The 21,791-nt window shown below is 44.2% G+C and overlaps 1 protein-coding gene across 1 annotated transcript in view; it reads right to left on the reverse strand.

Moving 5' to 3' along the window:
* The window catches only part of syngap1b (synaptic Ras GTPase activating protein 1b), a gene marked incomplete at its 3' end in the record, with an annotated part of 206,033 nt that overhangs the window by 50,915 nt on the left and 133,327 nt on the right, over positions 1-21,791 (reverse strand). The window contains exons 4-9 of the mRNA XM_083635164.1: positions 18,897-19,018; positions 7,787-7,940; positions 7,347-7,445; positions 3,574-3,813; positions 1,335-1,670; positions 707-851 (exon numbers count right to left, since the gene is read on the reverse strand). Of these exons, the coding sequence (XP_083491290.1) occupies positions 707-851; positions 1,335-1,670; positions 3,574-3,813; positions 7,347-7,445; positions 7,787-7,940; positions 18,897-19,018 (1,096 nt within the window). The remainder of the gene's footprint in view (positions 1-706; positions 852-1,334; positions 1,671-3,573; positions 3,814-7,346; positions 7,446-7,786; positions 7,941-18,896; positions 19,019-21,791) is intronic.

Genomic DNA, 21,791 nt, shown 5'->3' on the forward strand with positions numbered 1-21,791 from the left:
GCTTATTGCCTGAGTCATAAAAGTCATTAGGATATTGCTCTGCACTCGCTTTTTTGACGACAGTAAAGGGGGAGCAGCTGGACGCTTCAATATTGTTGTGGTTTAGTAACATGGAAGCTACGGCTTGTAAACACGCTGGAGCGACCCCTGGTAATGTTTCCTCTCCACAAAACGTTCCATTCAGTGAACGCGGATTTCTATGGCCCTTGTGTTGTTTTGGTGTGTCTTCTTCTGTTGCGTTTATGGCGTTCAAACAGCGTTTAGGTGCTTTACCAGTACCACCACCTTCTGGATTCGATGTATTCATCGTGTCGCTTCACGCACCGAACCGTGACGCCCATACCGTGACTTCACGGGACGAATACACGTGCCGTGACACCCCTAATAGGTGTCCTTTAATTGAATGCAACAAGTTCACAGCCCTTCTGTGGAGGTTGAAAATTGAAATCACTAACTGAAGTAGAAGTAGAAATAATAGGTTGATAGGTTCATCACAAAATAACCCCTGGAACACACAATTGGTGAAATCTACTGTAACAGTGTAAGAGTATCCAATGGTAGATTTTTCTTTCATGAAACATTTTGTTATTGCAAAACATCCCCTCCAGTCCATCTTCTGAATTTGGAATAGGAATTTGTGAATATTGCACAATGTCTTCAATCTACACAGCAGCAAATTCAAAAGTCTCTAAATGCTCCACCTCACCTATAGCATCCTTGAGGTACTTATGTCCGATCAGTTTGAGGTACTCTTCTATGGCTTTGGTGGCCAGAGTGTTCTCTCTGAAGATAAGGTGTTCTCGGTCGATGAATCTGTCTACCTCACACATCGCCATGTCTGATAGGAAATCCTGGGGAAAGGAAGAATTTAAATATGTGCAGTGAACATCATAATTCTACTGTATTATTAACATCACTTTAAATGTGGATTTGATTTCTCTAGTCATAAGGACAGTTTACATACATGTATATGATTTAGATGTTGAAGAATGCACTCAATATAAACAACAGTTAGCTAACTAAGCTTGTTCAGTGCAAACCAAGCTTGTTCACCAACTTTCAGGGCTGGGTGATTTTCTCTGAATGTTGCTTTTAGGAGTACGCACATTCAAATAAGCATCTTCTTCAACTATTTTCAGATTTCAATGTATGACACATCATTTGAAGGCATACACTCTGCATGATAATCTGTAAAAAATGCAAAAAAACCAGGCCTACACCAGTCCCTGTGAACATTTTCCACATATCATTATAGGCATAAAATGTGATGCTAAAACACTCTAAAACACATTTGTTACCTAAACCAAAGTCCTGAGGAATCACTGGTACCATACCTTAGCTTTCCCCGTGCTCTGCAGTATATGCACTAGCGCGCAGGCCACCTCCTCTTTGCTCTTGACACTCAGCACGGGTTCCAGCACGGCACACAGGGTGCGGTAGTTATTGGTGACGTACTCTGCAAACTCCTTGTAAAGCTCCATGGGCAGGATGCTCATGGTCTGGTAGCGGGATTTGAGGCGTAGGGATGCATTAATGACCTTCCCCCCTCCTCCCCCCGCCCCCTTGGTGAGGACGCTGGGCTGGATGACCGGGTACCACTGCTCCACAAACTGCCGGCCGGTGATGCTTGAGATGGGGATGCTGACCAGTCCTAAGTATGTGCTCTTTTCCTTAAAAAGAAAAAGAAAAAAGTAATATTAGTTGTGAATGATGAGCATGTCTCGCAGGAAAGTTAAAGCTGCCTTATGGAGTTATACGGAAGACATTTTAATGTCTGAAAATGATGATATTTTCATGAATTCATGATATAGCTGAAGTACTGAATAAATATTGAGTACCAGGAGTAACACTGGATCCCTGGAACCAACATGTTATCACTCCCAACTTATCAAATACTGACATTTGGTCAAGATGCCCCCCCCCCCTTTGCATTTTTAACACCCTTTTTCATCATTTTTCCACGCCACCTTTTTCGTCGCTGCTCCATCCCCTCTGCCGATCTGGGGAGAGCCGTAGACTAGCACCATGCTTCCTCCGTCACATGCGCAGTTGCCAGCTGCTTCTTTTCACCTGACAGCAGGGAGCTTCACCGGCAGGACGTAGCAGGTGGGAGGATCACACTATTCCCACCAGTTCCCTTCCGCCCCAACCGACCAGAGGAAGCGCTAGTGCAGCGACCAGGACACATACCCTGAATCCGGCTTCCCACACGCAGACACAGCCAATCGTGCCTGTATGGACGCCCGACCAAGCCAGAGGTAACACGGAGGCGCGAACCTGCGACCCTCGTGTTGGTAAGCAGGGAATCTAGCGCTACACTACCTGAAGGCCCAAATGTAGCTTATGGTTGAAATGTACTTTGAAAAGTCTGGGGATCGAACCCCGTTTGTCAGCATCGAAGACAAATGTATATGCCCATCCGCCATCCCAAAGGAATATACACCAAGAGCGATGCAAATATACAGCATGGAATTGCGATGCAAATTCTGACCCACCTGTCAATCACAGCAACAGATGTGTACACGTCGGACGCGAATTTCAGAAAAATCGACCGTGCTTCTAAAAAATAAACACCGGAATATCGCTCAGCGAAACTTCGCCGTTGGTATGCACGGTTGCATTGACTGATACAGGTTCGAAAAATATTATCGACGTGCGAATTAATCGCACGAAAAAAAACGGTCCCAGTGTGTAAGGACCTTTACTGTCCACAGTAAGTCCCGTATTCTAGACATTGTGGGAGTTCTATCTAAGTCTATTGGACTACCCAGCATGTTGAAAAATGACAAAAAAGGGATACCCAGTATGTTAAAAAGTGACACAAAGGGGTCCTGACCAAACATCAGTATTCGACGAGTTGGAACCTGGAAATAAGTTGTTTTGCTCAGGTAGTCCTACTCTCTTCATGACTTATTGGGTTCTCTTTGCTTGAAGAAGTCATATATGTAGTATAGATTTACACGTCAATAAATACGATTTTTACTGCCACAGAGCACACAATTACCATAATATATGTGCAAAGGGTTGAAAGAGATATTTATCAATATGACTAAATCATTACTACGCTCATTATTCCCATTAATTCTGGCTTTTAAAACACACTTTCACACGCATACTGAAACAAAAACTCTCTGCCCGGGTATTTCCATTCTGCTCCCACCAAACCGACTTGCATTTTCAACTGCTAAACGATGGAGGACGGTGCTACAGTGTAAAGGCCAAAAAGGCAAATGACAAAGGAGTAGGCTATTATTATTACTATTATTATAATACTATTATTATTAGCCTACAGTATTTTGATCATGCTGTTGATTTTCTGCTCTAATGAGCAACTTGACTTGTATTGTGGGCGGGAGGGGTGTGGGGGGAGGGGGAGGGGTGTGGGGGGAGGGGGGCTGTGCCAGGGCTGATGAAAGGCCATAGATCACTTTTAAAATCAGTCCTAGGAATTTGTGGTTATTTTGTCATTTTGACTCACAGACAGACATGCTGCCTCTGTTCAAACTCTTCATTTGGTCATCGAAAACCAGCCTTCATGCGACTTCCAGGTCACCCCACAGACCTCTCCCTCACCTTGCGTCTCTTCTTGTCCGTCTCCTTGTATAGATGAAGGCGTAGGTTGCGGACGGCTGGCAGGTTGTTGAATTCGAAGTGCTCGCCCCAGAAGACAGTGTCGGTGCGGGGCTTGCTGGTGGTGCGTGCGTACAGCATGTCGTCCAGGCAAAGTTCGCAGTAGTAGCGCTTCTTCGCTGGAAGTTCGCGGGCCTCGATGATCCACAGTTTGAGCACATTGTCTACCCGCCGGCTGTTGTCCTGCGTGGAGATTAGGTCAGGTCAAGCCAAGTCAAATTCATGTAATAAACAGGTTCATCACCAAGATTTACAGAGAGCAACGTACACAAATGCAGGTGAAAACATGACAAAAACAAAACAAGAACACATCACAAATTCCCAGATATGCAAAGACAGCTGTGTGTGTGTGTGTGTGTGTGTGTGTGTGTGTGTGTGCGCGCGCGTGTGTGTGTGTGTGTGTGTGTGTGTGTGTGCGTGTGTGTGTGTGTGTGTGTGTGTGTGTGTGTGTGTGTGTCTGTGTGTGTGTGTGTGTACGTGCATGTGCATGTGTGTGTGCATCAGAGCGAGAACATCAGGCAACACAGGTCAGCCTGTAGGAGAAGAAAGGAAAACGACAGGAGAGGAATGGCTGGTGAGGTGGGAGTTTGGTGCTAAATAAATAGGTCCTGAGTGTGGACTTGAATAGAGAGACAGATGCGAACAGGATGGCAGAGGCACAGAAAAGGACGACAGGAGAAAAGAACGAAGATAAGGTCCGGCTGGGTGAAAAACAAAGCCATCTGCGCATGGAGAAAGACAAATGACACAATGCGCTGCAAAGACGAGGGACACACACTGGCGTCAATGTTGCTGTAGAAAGCTGCACTTCCTAATCATGATCACAAAGGCCCAGCTATATCTGACATCCCCCACGGGAGGAGAGCGCTGTGCTGATTGCAGAGAGCAATGTTTTAGTCAGTGGGGGTTGAGTGACTCACTTCAACGTCGGCCCAAATGTCACTGCTGCTCACCCCCCATTCGGCTCTGACTATTTATTAGTTACAAAGTTCTTAAGTTCTCCATTTCTATGCTCTTTGATAACTAATGGCAAACTCAAACACATAGTTCATTCCAAACCTCTGAGTTTGAATGTTCGGGGGGCATCTGGTGGCTCAGTTTGCTAGCGCACACACACCGCCAAGCCGCAGCATGGAATGGAGTCCTCCTCACTCACGGCATCCTGTTACATCTTCCCTCCTTTCTGTCATATCTCCATTGCACCATCAAAAAAAAGGTCATGTGGCGTGGCTGCTCTCCTTTTACAATACCAACAAAAAAAAAAGGAATTTCAAAAGCTCAAGAAGGAGTTCAGAGCTCCCAGAAAGTTAAGAAGCGTAATTGGTCATCCCTGTCTCTGCGGTGAGTCTTATCTCGGCAGATGCCTCTGGTGGGAGATGCGCAATGCTTGTTTTTTTAGGGGGAGGGGGAGGAAGAGAGCTCCATGACTCAGCCAGGACCCCTGCAGCCCGAGCATCTGGATGAGTCATTCAGCGCCGGTTCTGTTTCATGTGGGTTTGGCTTCATAACGCCTCGTCTCCAGTTGCCATCAAAGACGCTATTACATATCTCTCATGCCTGATCATTTTTCCATGAAGACACAGACCTATGAGATCCATCCATCCAACATGAAGATCTTTGTTTTACTCAGCAGGTCCGCTGTTGATTTTTTCAAAGCTGTGACGATGAAAATCAAATCACTGTGCTTTAAAGCTGCACTAGGCACGATAATCTTTTCAGCCTGAATCAGAAAGTGGGGCTGCAGTAGAGAAGATGGATTACGATGCTGTGGATTCTCTCTATTTGCCTAAATCAAGTTTGTAGTTAACTCCGCCATAGTCTCAACGCCAGACCCATTCAAGTTTTTACATGGATACAGTACGTTATCGCATGCTGCAGATCTCCCTCTGGGTCTGGGACACTGCTCGCTCCAAACTGATGTCGGAATCCTGGCCACGTGATTCGTTGCCCCGGAATCGGCACCAATCAGTAACGACCTTAGCGATCAGGCGCGCCCACCCAACCTGACTTTTGAAAATTAACCACTCTCTCACTGGTGCTACGACCTGTCAGTCATCCATTTGTTCTCCCCTCAAAACAGCAGCGGGGGCTGTGAAGTGGCACACAGATTCTATTATGTAGTATATGCGGAGCGCAGCTATTCAAAATCATATTTGAGTTTGGGGAGAGACTACCTCCGCCTAGGAGGTTATGTTTCCTGTGTCGTTTGTTTGAAGGTCTGTCTGTTAGCAGGATTATGGAAAAACTACTGGGCCGATTTTCATGAAACTCCGTGGAAGGGTGTAGCATGGGCCAAGGAAGAACCCATTACATTTTGGAGCGGCTCTGATCAGACTCATGAAATTTGCATAATAGCAGACTGGGCTATTCGCATTGGTGGAGGTCTGCGCTCTCCAAGTGCGCTTCTAGTGTTGGATATGGACACTTCTCCACCCACAGAAAGAGATAAAACTAATTCCTAAAACTTGCTCTGTTCAAAGAAAGTGAGATCTTCTCCTATCTCATCCCTTTGGTTTCCTTTGGTATAAAGCATCACAGACCGGCCGGGGTGGTAAACATGAATGAGCTGTGTGCGGTTTACTGATATCGCATTGCGATGCAAGATCTCTGGATATTCTGGAAGTTCTCGCTGTCATTTTGTAGCCACCACCAACATGCAAAGTTGCCTCGTACAGCTTTAATATATGCTTTAGGGCAGTGCTGACCAATTTGGGGCCCGCGAGCCACGTTTGGCCCGCGCTCTGTTTGTTTTGGCCCGCCACGGATTTTTTTTTTAAATATTTAAAAATATTTTTTTTATCCCATTTTTATCCCCCTTAGTGCTAATTTACTTTTATTTATCCTGGTTGCTACTCCACCCTCTGCCGATCTGGGCAGAGCCGAAACTGGCTCCATGCTTCCTCCGAGACATGGGCAGTTAGCCAGCCGCTTCTTTTCACCTAACAGGGGAAGCTTCACTGGTAGGACATAGCACGTGGGAGGTTCACGCTATTCCAACCGGTGTTTTGTTTTTATATATATAACAAATTGCAAATTATTACAATTACCAAACAGATAAAAAGTAGATTATTATATTGATGTTATATAAAATTTTATTTTAGATTTAGAATGTTAATTTTCTATAAAACACAATACATTTTAATGTAATTCCACAACGTTTATTTTTGGCCCTCGGCCCTCCACCCAGATTGAGTTTTGGCCCTTCGTGGGAAAGAATTTGGGCACCCTTGCTTTAGGGCTTCCCCGAATACCATTTTTCGGCCTCGAAGCTTCAGTGTATTCAAATATATTAAAAGCTTCGATAGGGTCCCGGGGGGGGGGGGGGGGGGGGGGGACGTACTAAGAGAGGTGAGAACAAAAATCAGACTTCAAAGATATTCAATATTGATTTGGACGTCGATAACCATGGCAATGATTTAAGCTTCGTACTCATTCGGGTTAGCCCTAATATGCTTATTGCGGTTATGACATTGTCCAGCACAGACACACACAGAGACAGAATGTCCAGCACATTGTCCAGCACATTGTCCAGCACAGACACACACAGAGACAGAATGTCCAGCACATTGTCCAGCACAGACACACACAGAGACAGAATGGAGTTCACACAGAAAAATGAAGCAGTGCTCTCCTATTGGAAAACAGACAACAACGGGAGACGGGGAGGAGAGAGAGAGACACACAGACAGAGGCCGCATCCCTTTCTCTCCCCTCACCTTGTTGGGCTTGACAGCTCTCTGCAGGTTCTCGATCCATTTGTCTCTCTCTGCAGCCGAGCGACACGCAAAGCACTTGGTTCCCGATGCCGTGGTCACCTGAGGTTAGCCAATGGTAACATCAACAACCACAGCCATTAGTAACCATGGAGACCAAGATGCCGTAACAATGTCTTCTGTCATGTTCCCAGCTACGGAAAAGGCCCACACATTTCTATGTAAGAACTCGGGGCTCAACTTTGAACATTCTGGTTGCTTTTCCTTTTCTATTTTCTCACATGTACAAATAAACAATATTTTCAATTCACAATCCCATTCAGAAAGAATCACTGTCACTTGTCAGGATGGAGTAACAACGCCTTTCGGTGCCATTTCCCCCGTACTGTTTCGTGGTATGCGAGCGGGTCGGTGCTCCCGCTCACGTGCGGCTAAGGTCTCACCTCAAAGCAGTACTCCTGTCCCAAGATGCTGGAGTGGACAGGCTTGATGACGGCGTCCTCGTCCAGAGTGAGGTCCAGCGCCTCGGCCGCGCTGCTGGGCGACAGCAACGACTCGTGGGAGTGAGACTCTTTGAAGCTCTGCATCAAACGGGTCCTGAGGGGGGAGTGACAGTCGCCGTCAGATAGCAACAAGAGAGACGCTCCAACACAAGTTCAATATGTAACAAGACAGACGCTCCAACACAAGCTCAATAGAATATTTTTTCATATTGCATTACAGTTTCTGCTCTCACATCTCCCAACATGCATTAAAAACTTATTTCAATTAACTGGTATATCTTATTTTTTCTTTTGTTGTTTAGTTAACAATATCATATGAAGCTTAACAAACATTTCTAATCTTTCCAAATTCAAATTCAATATACAATGTGTTAAACTCTATGTACACATTATTTAAAATGCTTTCATATCAGTGCTCCATCAATGCTTATTCCTGACAGCCGTATGTGCAGCCTGGCATACAGCAACACTTAGAGCTGCGGCTAAAGCCAGTCCGGTCACGGCCACCTACACACACTCATGTACTCCCACACACACGCTCACTAGGAACACAAACACACACATACACACACACACACACACACACACACACACACACACGCATGTCAGACATACACACACAGAGACAAAAAGGAGGTGAAGATGAAGAAAGGAAAAGATATATCCCCTACTAAGAAGTCCCTGTTGCATCCGACTGTCCGCTTCTCCTTGCGCTCGCACTGTTTTTGTGTACGTTCAATCATAACGTTCGTCAGCAGAGCACTGATTACATGTTGCGGACTGAGGGGGGGCGAGAGAGAGAGCGAGAGATAAAAATAGACCCAAAGGAATGAGTCAGATTGAGGGGGGGGAAAAGCAGAAGAGAGGATGGGGGAGGTCATGAGAGGATAGGGAGGCATGTGTGTGTCAAATGGGTCTCGGGGCAAGTGACAGCCTGGCCACTGTCAGATGTGCAGAGAGGGAGAGAGAAACAGAGGCAGAGAGAGAGCAGGGGGTGAGAATGCGTGGGAGGAGACCTCTCGGAGGAAGTCACGTTGTTACGTAAACTGTGGATCCTTTGGAGAAGAAGAGAGCGACAGCATGGATTAGAGAAAAGCAAGAGGAGGGAAGGAGGGATGAGAGAGGGATGGATGGATTGAGGAGAGAGGGAGTGTGTGTGTGTGTGTGTGTGTGTGTGTGTGTGTGTGTGTGTGTGTGTGTGTGTGTGTGTGTGTGTGTGTGTGTGTGTGTGTGTGTGTCTGTGACTGAGAGAGAGAGAAAGGCATGAGAAGATGTGTAATGGTCTACGAGACAGGAGAAATGGTTTTAGTGAGGTGAAGTACAGTACAGAGAGAGAGAGTCACACGCAAAGAGACGACGGTAGAGCGAGAGTTTCACATTTCACATTGCACGGTATCCTCCCCCCCCCCCCCCCCCCCCCCCCCCACACACACACACACACCCCAAACGCTCATTTAACGCATCACGATTGGTGAGCCAAGCATCGCAGAAAACAACCCCAGGACCAATGATAAGGCAGATTAGAAACATGGATTCAATCAGGAGAGACACACCTCCAAATGAATTTTGCTGATATTTAGAGCACGGTTTGCTGCCCTGAGCGAAAGCAGAACACTTCAGACAGCCACAGCAAAACAAAGCAGTGTAACTGAACAAAATAACTAAGCACTGTGACTAAACTAGAGTAGAAAGGCAAAGGGATCATCATGAATAGGGTTTGACTGATGTGGATCTTTGAAGGGCGCTACCAATACCAAACTTTATGGGGTGAAGCTGCCAATAGCCATTATTTTGTGCAAGTATTCTAATTTAATCTTTAAGTTTGACCATTTTCATGCCTCCAAAATTTTAAGTATTCTGGGTTCCTTCAGAATTGTATTCTTGTCAAGGTGGAACAGCCTCCCTGCTAATTCTTGTGTTAAAATGTGGGATAACTTTTCTGAGCCAAAGGCAGCAGTGATTGCCCCTGACTTTGAAACAGGATTCTCGTGCAATCTCTGGAAATGTACTTTTGGTTTGTTTTTCTGCCCCCATAGAATAGGTTTCTAGTTTCTGGGAAACGTAAGATGTAAAGGTGGTGGAAGTAAAGTGGTATATATTGTATATTGTATATTTTCGCGTATTGGTTTGTTTCTTTTCTTATTGCAATATTTTAATACTGCTGTTTCTGCACCTTACCTTAGTTGTGTAACTTTTTTTATTTGTGTAACTTTTTTTATTGTTTAATTGTTTAATGTCATTGATGCTCTTGTCATTGATGCTCTTGTCTAGGGATGGGGCCGATCCGATCCAATATCGGTATCGGGTGCCGATATGGCACTAATTCACGGATCGGATCGGATCGGAATTGAAAAAAAAAAAAAAAAAAAAAAAAAAATTGCAATTCCAGCACACAGCTGGCCGTAATTTGTGTAATAATGTATAATAGTATCCTTCTTTGCCTTGTATATTTTCTTAATTTTGTCTGCTTTTTGCAAGGTATATTTAAAAAAAAAACTTTAATTGGCCAAATCTTTGCCTATACTGTATATTCAAGAAAAATATTGGTATCGGCATAATATCGGTATCGGCAGATATCCAAATTCAGGTATCGGAATCGGATCGGAAGTGAAAAAAGTGGATCGGTGCATCCCTACTCTTGTCATTGATGCTCTTCTTGCTGTCATTGATGCTACTGCTGCTGTAACGCCAGAATTTCCCCTCGGGGATGAATAAAGTACTCTATCTATCTATCTATCTTTCCATTGTTAGCTTAGTGACAGTACAAGCCTACAACAGTACTTTGCCATGGAAATTGTAGTTATTATTGTAGCGGTCCATCTATTAGGAAAGTAATTGTCAACACCAATATTTTTCATTTAGAAGCCAGTTCAGTTCAGTTCAGTTCAGTTCAGTTCAGTTAATTTTTATTTTCGGTGACTGGACAACAAGCAGAACAATCAAGGAAAATACAATCACTTTGGTCGGTAAAGTGCAAGTTTGTAACACACCAAGTCCTTTTAAACAATTCAGATCTGCTAGCAGACTAAGGGCTCTATCTTCCCCCTGGCCTTAAATTTGCGTTTATGGCTTGGCCCGGCGCTATTAGTGGGCGTGGTCAGGCGCATTCCCTAATTTTTCCTTGGCGCCAAACAGCAGAATCCGCGGCGCTAACCATTTAACCACACCTTTTTAAGCATAGAATTATTCACAAGTGTTGGATTTAGGGTTGTCCCGATCCGATCACGTGATCGGAAATCGGGGCCGATCACGTGACTGCAGACTCGATCCGAACTCGGACATTATGACCCGATCAGGGATCGGGTTTATACATGTATATTTAAAGTAATTATTTTTATAAGATTTTTTATATATGGGCTATTGGTGATTCAAAATAAATTAGAATAAAATTAGTATTACTACCACCGTTTACAGAGTCAGACCTTGTCTGTGTCAAACGACACTCAGCCAGACAGCCTCACAAAAACACCGCATGCGCAGAGAGCACGCCAGTTTGTTTTGAAGCTGAGCCGCGCTGCCGCTATCATGTCTGCTGTGTGGAAATATTTCAAAGTGAACGACGAGAACGATGCAGTCGCAAACTGTCAGATATGTAAAATTGGGATATCGAGGGGTGGTAAGGACAAAGCTGCTTTTAACACAACAAACTTGATACGACACTTGAAAAACAAACACCCGGCGCAATATACAGAGTTTACACAGGCAACCAAGCCGAAGGCTAGCCAGCCCACATTGGAAGAGGCTTTCAAGAAGCGAGAGAAAATGCCCCACGACAGTGAAAAGGCGAAAAAGATCACAGAAAAGATAGCCGAGATGATCGCAATGAGTGACCAGCCACTCTCTCTGGTAGACGACCCGGGTTTTATCATGCTTATGGAGTACATGGAACCACGATACGATATGCCCTCTCGACACTATATCACTGAAAAGGCTCTGCCAGCGCTCCAGAAAAAGATAAGCGACAAGCTGCTTGTCCTATTGAAAGACGTGCCTGATGTCGCGTTTACCACAGATATTTGGAGTTCGTCTGTGTTTTCATGGCCCTTCTAAGCCTCACTGCGCAATGGATCAACTCCAGTTTTGTTTTAAGCCGTGCGACTTTGCATGCACAGGAATTTCGTGGATCCCACACAGCAGAGCGCATCCAGCAGGCGATGGAGAGGATGCTGAACAACTGGGGAATAGACAAGAACCGAGTCCATATCATTTTGCGCGATAACGCTGCAAATATGAAGAAAGCCATGCTGGATATGGGAGTACAGAGTGGGGGCTGTGTAGCGCACACATTACAACTTGTCGTGCACGAGGGCCTGCTTTCCCAGCGCAGCGTCACAGACATACTGGCAAACGCGAGGAAAATTGTAGGCCATTTCAAGCACTCCCCACTAGCCTACTCCCGTCTGGAAGACATCCAGATGGACTTGAACATGGATGTCAAGCGTCTGCAGCAAGATGTGCAGGTGAGATTCCTCTTTCCATTATTTCTTTTTATTCCATTATTACTATTTTTATTCTATTATTTATTCCCATGCACTTTTTAGTAGTAAATAAATACTTTGCTCTGCACCTGGCTTGCCAACACAATTTCTTTGTCATAGTCAACGTCAACTTTATTTATAAAGCACATTTAAAAACTACATCAGTCGACCAAAGTGCTGAACACCAATAAATAATAACAACATAGCCATAATAAGCCAGAGTATATCCATTGTCATAATATTAGTCTGCACAAAAATAAAGTGAATGAAAGCACACTCTTAATGATATTTTATATTTATTGTGTGCAGACAAGATGGAATAGCAGCCTCTACATGCTGCAGAGTCTGTTAGAACAAAAACGGGCTCTCAGTGTGTATGCTGCCGAACGCAATCTACCAGCATCATTGACCGCCAACCAGTGGGAGCTGATGACAAAGACGGCGGCGGTGCTTGGTCCCTTTGAGGAACTGACCAGGGATGTGAGCAGAGAGATTGCATCTGCAGCTGATGTGTTGCCTGCCATTACAGGTAATTTTTATTTATCATTTTGTATTGTAACATTTTATTTATATTGTATTGTTAGTTTGAAACAAACCATCATCCCTTCATTAATTCATTAATTCATTAGTCCTCAGACGTGTTCTCTCTCGAGAGGAAGAGCAAGACCAGGGAATCAGGACAATGAAGAGGACTCTCCTCGAGGCAGTGGAGAAACGCTTTGCTAATGTGGAAACAGAGCCACTCTTCTACATGGCCACTCTACTCGACCCCAGATACAAAGATGGGCAAGTACAGTTAAATTAAAATGGACCTTTTGTGCAACATGATCATTATAAAGTCATCACCACACACCGGAATTAAGCCAATACTTTATTTCCCTTTCAATGTAGAGTTTGTTATATTGTTAGATTTTTAATTGTATATTTATTGAGTACATGTGTAATTTAGTTGCCTATGGTGTGTCTTTCTTAGGTTGTTTTGAATTGTGTGTAATGTTACATTTATCTATTTTTAGTTTCTTCACCAAGTCAGACCACCTGGCGCTTGCCAAAGACCACCTCATCCAGGAGCTGGCGAAGAAGATGGAGGAGAGGAGGACCACCACCAGCAAAGAGCCAGAGGCAGCAGAGCCAGTGAGCAAGTCCCCATGTCATGAAGGAAGCAGCAGCCTGGCAAGCGTCTTTGACGAGATCATACAAGAGAGGCAGTCACAGGCCCGGTCAGTGAGTACCTCATCAGCAGACGTACAGGTGCAGAACTACCTCTCTGAGCAAACCACCCCCAAGAGAAGTGATCCACTTGAGTACTGGAAAGAACATGCCACTCAGTTCCCCTCACTTGCTGCTGTTGCTACCAAGTATCTCTGTGCCCCCTGCAGCTCTGTGGACAGCGAGAGACTTTTTAGCGCTGTTGCAAATGTCCTTGATGCGAAAAGGAACAGGCTCTCAGCTGACAGGGTTGAGATGCTGGTTTTCATCAAGAAAAACATACATGTTTTGAAGGTAGAGAAGGATAAGAAATAGGAGTGTAGTTACAAAAAGCACAATACTGGCCTTACTTGAGTCACTTTTATTGGTTAATTTGTTTTATTTTATATTTTAATGCCTGACTGGCATTTTAAGTTAAGCTGCTGTTTGTTTTAAAACGAGACTATTGAGTCTGTGATGTTGCACTAAGTTCTAATGTTGCACTAGTTCTAATGTGAAGAATATTTTTTCTATTCTGACTTGAAAATCTTTAAGCTACCTCATAAGTGCTCAGTTTACAATACACTGCACTGCTTGAATATTGGCTCATTTGTTTTATTTGATATTTTTATTTATTTTTTATTACTCATTGAGTGCCAAGGACGGACATGTTCGTCATTTCAATTAGTAACGTAGAGTGCCAAGGACGGACATGTTCGTCAATTGCGTTTTTTGACGGTGGGGCGTCGATCAAAGCCTTCTGCCTCTGATGTACAAATATTATAGCTATTGGATGTGTCTAACCTATTTTACAGAACCCTTAGGTGGCGACAGTGCTCTCCACATAACAGAAAGGCAAGGAAAAAACAAAGAAGAAGTCGTTATGGAAACGGAAATCGCATCGCATCCGTATGCATCGATATGCTGAAGCACGTTACTGCAGCTGTGCCTGCAGCAGCCAATCTGCTCCCACAATTGAGCCGCTCCGTGTCGGTTGCGACAGCAAATCCGCACATCCACACCGTGGACTTGTTATTATTCTCAACTGGAAGCATCGTTGCCGGTGACAAACACACGCGGAACGCTGTAAAAAAGCAGGATGTCTAGCACCCTTCACTGTGCGCACAGCAAACTCAGCAGAGAGCCACCACAGACAGGAGGAGGAGTGTGCAGTTGAGGCGAGGCGGGGCGAGGCGGGGCGGGGGGGGGGGGGGGGGGGGAGGGGGCACGCAGAGCAGCACACACACAACACCCAGACAGACCCAGGCAGCAGGACAGGATTGACAAACGCAAGCCAGAATATCCGATGCCCACCAGCAGCAAATGAAGACCAGCAAGAAGCTGCAACCAGCAGCGCACGCAGGGGCCAGCGCTGCTGGTTGTAGCTAAAAAATATTATTCTGCCAAACAGAATTCCCTGGCCTTCACTGTTTTATTGAAGGAAATTATTTTTGAGGTGTGACTACATTAGAAAAGATTAGCTTCAGAGTCAGTGATGTGCTTGAAATGTTTAATTTCACAAAAGGCCAATTATCTCAGCTTCTAGAAAAAAATTGCTGATTTTGGATGAATCAAGCTATCTTCTCCAGCTCATAACTAAAGAACGGAAAATGGGATCAATAAACTTTTTTTTGCAGATGATAGAATAGAGTCTCATCGTTCTTTGTGCGTGTTCAGTGTTTACATAGTAATATCACACAATATTCTGTGGGCCTCGAGAAATCACTGAAAACGCTCTGAAACTCTGGCACTGGGAGCATCCGTCCTCCAAAAGTGGCTGGCACTCAATGAGTTAATGCCTGACTGGCATTTTAAGTTAAGCTGCTGTTTGTTTTAACACTAGACTATTGAGTCTGTGATGTTGCACTAAGTTCTAATGTTGCACTAGTTCTAATGTGAAGAATAATTTTTCTGTTCTGACTTCACACTGCACTACTTGCGCTACTTGCATGCACAGTTGTGCATGATAAGTGTTACATGTTAAAATATAATAAAAAGGGACATCCTGGATAATTTTCTTCGCTCTTCTTCATTTTTTAAATGTATTATAAAAGTATCGGATCGGGACTCGGTATCGGCAGATACTCAAAAGCAAAGGACTCGGACTCGGACTTGGGGGCAAAAAAACCTGATCGGGACATCCCTAGTTGGATTGGTGGTCTCCAGTAAACCAATCACATTCTTCCCTTGCAAGGTCCCGATCCACCGAGATACTCCAGTCCGGTAACTCTGGTTGCGGCTGCATGCTGTCATCTCTTCATGCCAATTTGGATATCTCAGCGCATCACAGATCATAGCCTGAATAAAACTATTCAACCTACAGGCAAATACAGATCTGTTCAGCAGGGCTGATGGTCTTCCTGTACAATATAGAACGTTAACTATCGGTGACATTCCTGATACCATCCACTTCCATGATCTTTATATGTTGTAAACATAACTTTCACACTAGTGAACAAGCACCCCCACTCGGCTCATTCAGGGCAAGCTTAGTTCTATAACTTGTAGGCTACCTGCTGCTCCTGCACATCACAGCACAGGCTAAATTATGCGACATAAATATAGCCTACATTATGTAAAGTCATGGCATAAATGTGTTTTTATTGAAAAGGTACGTGTCAAGTAAGCTACTGTAAGTCTTGTTGGAGCGGACATCACAGTACAACCGTGTTACACATTGTATTTGCGACGGATATATGCCCTGGATAGATTACATGTATGTTTCACATAGGGTTGTGTTTTGATTTTTATGTTTTATTTTGTCCAATATTGAAATGTTCTAGAATTGCATGTTGTGTTAACATAAATATTATTTCTATCTACCACTTAGCCTACTTAGGCTGATTTGGTTGCTTTTTCTTGTCAAAATGTATTAAGCCTCAATGCATGCTGGGAGAGATGCAAATGTATGTCTGTGTGTGCCGTTTGGTAGGGGAGCCGGCACACTGAATAAAGCCTGGTTTTGAAAAGCATTAACCGCAAAATTAACGCCAGTTGGGAAGATCGCTTTAGGCTGGTATTTAAGGCCGAAACGCCCATTCTGGCCTATTCTGGCACTGCGCCACGCCTCTTCAGCGTAAAGCGCATTTCGGGGCGTAAAAACATGACGCTATCTTCCCGAGTCAGCGGTAGGCAGGCGTAAATCGTGTTCTTTTGCGTTTAAGGCCAGTTTAGCGCCTAAGGCCAGGGGGAGAATAGAGCCCCATGTGTCCAAGTGCCCGAAAAAGGGATAGGGGGAAGCAAGGAGCTTGTCGGGCCCTATCCCAGAATAGGCGCATTGCACAGCCATTGTGTTTCGCTAGCTAGTTAACTGTAGCAACTTCTTTGCTCTTCTTATGACAGTAAACAAACACCATATGCTCTGCCTTAGCGAAATTGGACTAGTTTGAATTAAGACGACAACCCACAGTGTCGCTGCCCTTCTCTGAACAACTATTGTGTTTCTCCAGAACTGCGGGGTCTGAGCCCGGGCTGTGGCTGCGCCAGATTAGTCTGACCCAAATACTGAACAGGAAGAACAAGGGAGTTAACACTCTCCTCTCTCTCATCAACTGTAACTGAGATATTTTCACGGTGTCTGCTGACAAAGAGAGAGACAGAGGAATAAAACTCCAAAAGACATCTGTATGAAGCATGGCCATTATTTCATTGACATTGGACCGGTGTAGTTACAACTGCTGAAGTTCCCTTGAGCAAAGCACCAACCCCCCCCTACTACAACACCAGTGGAGCTGCTGAGCGGCCAACAGGACCAGACTGCTGTTGTCGTGCAGCTAGGGTGCGAGTGCTTGTAATTTTGCGTGAATGTGAAGCGTTGCTGAAAATGAAAATGGGCAGACATTCTCAGGGAGCTAACTCTCCCTGGGTAAATACCAAAGAAAGAGAGAATCAAATGGAAAAAAAGCTGAGGTGTACTCCGACATCATCAAAAGGAACGGGCCAAAGTCCAAGCGGGGTCTGTGAAAGCGGATATCAGCTATAAGGGGCTTTGGCAAACACACAGGACTTCACAAGGCTCTTGACCTTGTCCGTTCAGTGTCTGCGCAGACCAACCGGGGGTAATAGACATCCAGCTTCCCAGATGAATAAATCATGCAGAAGCAGTACAGACACCTGGCCTGGGGGGGGATTGGACGGTTTTATAGCGCTCTCCTCGGTGCTCTTTTGCCCTGTGTTTAGATTATCAAGATGACCTTGTTCACAGCTGAATTGGACTCGGCCGTAGCTGTCCAGCGGGAGCAGACAGGTCTTGTGCACAGCCTTGCTCTGTCGTGTGCTGGAAAATCCATGAAAATGATATTCACATATTCACAGAAGCTGCAGGGATCACCACAGGGCATAATCACTTGTAAACAGGCTTCTTTCATTTATCTTTCATTTATTTTCCAGACTGCAAATACACAGAAGCTACAAACTATTAGAGACGCTTGTTCTTTTCGTGAAACGATAAGGTGAGTCCAGCTAAAAGCCATTATCCCTTATTTGATTTCCCTTGTTAAATCAATACCAATTACAGCGGCGATGTAGATCAAGAGAATCAGGTGAGTCAGAGAAGCATCTTTATGCTTTGAGACAATTGAGCCGTGGATTAAAGCCAAATGGGATGCAGCTCAATGTCAGGAAGAAGTCCCGAATATTTTCTACATTCATTGTAAAACACGGAGGCAACAAACAACATGCTGTAGTCATCTTGCAATTCAGTGTAACCAAATTGTAGGACAAGGATTCCTTGAAAAAAGTAAACTTAATTGCATTATTTTCTCTCAATTCTGAATAAATCACCTCCTTCTCACCATCAGGAAACAAATAAAAAGTAGAACAACTGCAAAATAAAGTGTCCTAAGAGGTCTAAAGTGCTGCTATGGTGAAGGTGCCAGTGTTGCTGTAACTAAATGATACAGAGGAGGTCTAATTAAGCAAGTCTCCCACACTGGCTCATTATGGTCTGTACAGCGGCCATATGGCTGTGTGCTGGTTGCCATGGAGAGACCAGGGCTTTCCACCGCCCGGGAAGAAGCACAGCGCTGGTGCTGAGTATTTTAATTGTAAGTGGCACCGCACTCAAACATGTGAGTGTAAAATAAACAGCAATTTAAAACTAATATGGATAGATAGTGTCATAGATAAGAAAATAGTTCCTGATGCAAAGGAGAAAACACACATTAACACACACATTTCCTACATACAAATGCAGCGACATATTGTCCACACATGAACACAGCCAAAGACAGCCAGACAATCCACACACACACACGCACCCACACACACACACGCACACACACGCGCGCGCACGCACGCACGCACACGCGCACACACACACACACACACACACACACACACACACACACACACACACACACACACACACACACACACACACTGACCTCTCATGGTCAGCACTGCGGAAGCGTGGGAGGATCATGTGTCGGAAGCTGCTGGTTCGGTCCAGTTTGGGCTGACTCTTAGCCCTCTTGATAGAGCCCTTCAACCTTCTACTGAGGAAACTCTAGACAACAGGGGAAAACAGATGGAGAAAGACACAGCGGGCGGGGGGGGGGGGACGTGCACGGGACAGAGTTACAGAAAAGTGGTTGGAGTGATTCGGAAAATATGTTTTTTTTTAGTGGAGAACAGAGGGTGAGATTTGTCGCGAAACATTGATATGTACGACGTATGAAACAGGAAATAATGGCGTGTTGAAGGTAGACAATTCCCGTGATGACAATACGTTATGCATCAGAGGTATTCAAATAATGCAGTGAAATAAAATGTACCCAGTAGGAAATCAAAGTCAGGTGTAGGCACACACAAATGAAACACACAATGTGTGATGGGGGAAACCAATAAGGTAAATTTATTATTATATCTGCAAGAAATAATACACCCACACATATACATTAGCCACAGAGAGCTGCAGTGTCACCACACAGCCTGTAGTGGGTAGTGGTGTGCCACACATATGCCCATTAATTGTCCAACAAAAATAAGAACAACAGAAGTGTCACATATGGGTGCAGTTTGTCCTACATCAGATTCCATACATGATCAAAACACAAAAGCTCAGGAAGAACGAGATGAAGTGGAAAAAGTACATTTGTATAACGTGTATAAAACGATAATTTCACTACTTCTGCTTCTAAATCAACATGTTTCAATAATTTCTTGACTTGAATAACAATCAGTGTATTAGTGCCAAGTTTCTTCACTATTTATAGATATTGTCTCACTTGTTTTCAAGAAAATGATTTGAAAAAGTGAAACTACATTGAAAAAAGTGACATTATCAGTGTCAGATCCCCCCCCATTTAAAAGATTACAATTAAGTATATGCAATATTGAATCAGTTGTTTTAGATATACATTTCTTAATAGAGATTAAAGAAAAGACTTGAAAGGTTGGCTCTGAATGCAACATTGAAGCTCAAATAGTTATGCATAAATGTGTATTTCCACTCTTACCTACCACTGGAACTACAGTAAAAGAAAACTGCACCAAGTCAACTTTCAGCTGCATTTCGAAGAATCATGTACCTTAGCATAAGAATCATGTACCTTAGCATAAGTGCATTCGTCAGTGCGAGAATGACGGGAGGGAAATGACACCTACTCATGAGGAATGAGTCTTGAAGCCTGTCTTGAAGAGACTAAAGACTTGGCTCTATAGCTGCTTCCATGCTAATAGCCTCCATGACTGAAGTTGACTTGATTAGCCAGTCCGTCTGACACTCAAAAAGTAGGCAATGCCAACAATAAAAGCCTGGATCACAATGAACCACAACAAAGTGAGGCCATACAGCAGAAGGGGGGAATTAAATGTCGTCATGGGCTGCATTTACATGCAGAGAGAAACCCTATGTCATGGCGATTTTGGCTCTTACACCTGCTATTGGTCATAAAACCCATAATAAAGCCCATTTACTACTGTTTGCATCTAGTAGCTCCAATGCATGCCGTATATGTAATCAGATTTTTTTAAATACATTGACTCGTTTTTCATCATTTTAACAAACCGTCAAACCAAGCTTCAAATGAACTGCTGTCCCAGTGGACAAAGGCGGCCGATATAAGACGGCGTGCTTGTGACAATGAAGTTTGTAGAGTTTTTGATGTTTTTGACAGATTGCTTCCCATAGAGAGCCCCACGTATTTTTGTAGTCGGAACGCGGAAGTCGCGGACTTCTGGGTTCTTCACTGTTTCTGCCTATGGGATTTTTGAATGGGTTTTTGGTGCGATGCTTCAAATAAGGTCTGTGGGCAACGCAAGCTTAATCAAACGTGAACCAGTGTTCAGCGGGATAATCTTCACACATGAGGACAACTTTCATGAGTTTTGAAGCGTAAATGCGAGCCCAGAAGTAAAAAGCTTGTGCTAAGCTAATCCAGAACTACACACAGTGTCGCATAGGCTTCCCCGTCATGTCACCACTCAATCTGGAGTGTTGTTGATGTGTGCGCTGCTGTGCACTGATTACCCCGGGCTGAACGGGGCTGAACCAGGTGAGGGAAAGATAATTTCCATGTTCGTCCTTTGAAGTGATGACGTTATTGACGGATAATATCCCCGTCGACTCAACAGTATAGTCTCATTTGGCCGTTTGCTAGCTAGCTGCCCTTTTAACAGCACGTAAAAGCTTAAAAACTCATAAAAGTCGTCCTCATGTGTGAAGATTATCCCGCTGAACACTGGTTCGCATTTGATTAAGCTTGCGTTGCCCAGAGACCTTATTTGAAGCATCGCGCCAAAAACCCATTCAAAAATCCCATAGACGAAAACAGTGAAGAACCCGGAAGTGTTAGCATCAATGTTTTCCGGACTCATTCTTGGGGCTCTCTATTGGAGACTTCCATTTCTTCCCGTGGGTGTCAGGCGATTGACAGCAAGCAGAGCGTAACGTTAAGGATGTCAGCAATTGGTGAAAAGTTTCGTCTACACCTGATGTTTACATTGGGTGTAGATCACAGAGCCTGAATTATTATCTGGTCCAATAACAGGTCTCTAAATTACATGGTGTGATATGGTAACACTTCATGAAAATAACGATGCAACAAACTTTGTCAAAACCAAATGAAAGCTTTGTGTTTACTGTGATGGGTTAATTTTCACGTCTGTGGACCCGTTTTTTGTACTGTACAAGAATGAAATTGGCAAGAAATGGCTTCTTCTGTAGGGAGGAAAAGGAGCACTGATATCTCCAACTACCCTGACTGTGTGCAGACAGCAGCAGGAAGAATGTAACGGAGAGGGGCAACCTGGACGATTGGCACAAACCTAAAATGCTG

This window comes from Poromitra crassiceps (genome assembly GCF_964638095.1).
Source record: "Poromitra crassiceps genome assembly, chromosome: 1".
Taxonomy (NCBI): Eukaryota; Metazoa; Chordata; class Actinopteri; order Beryciformes; family Melamphaidae; genus Poromitra; species Poromitra crassiceps.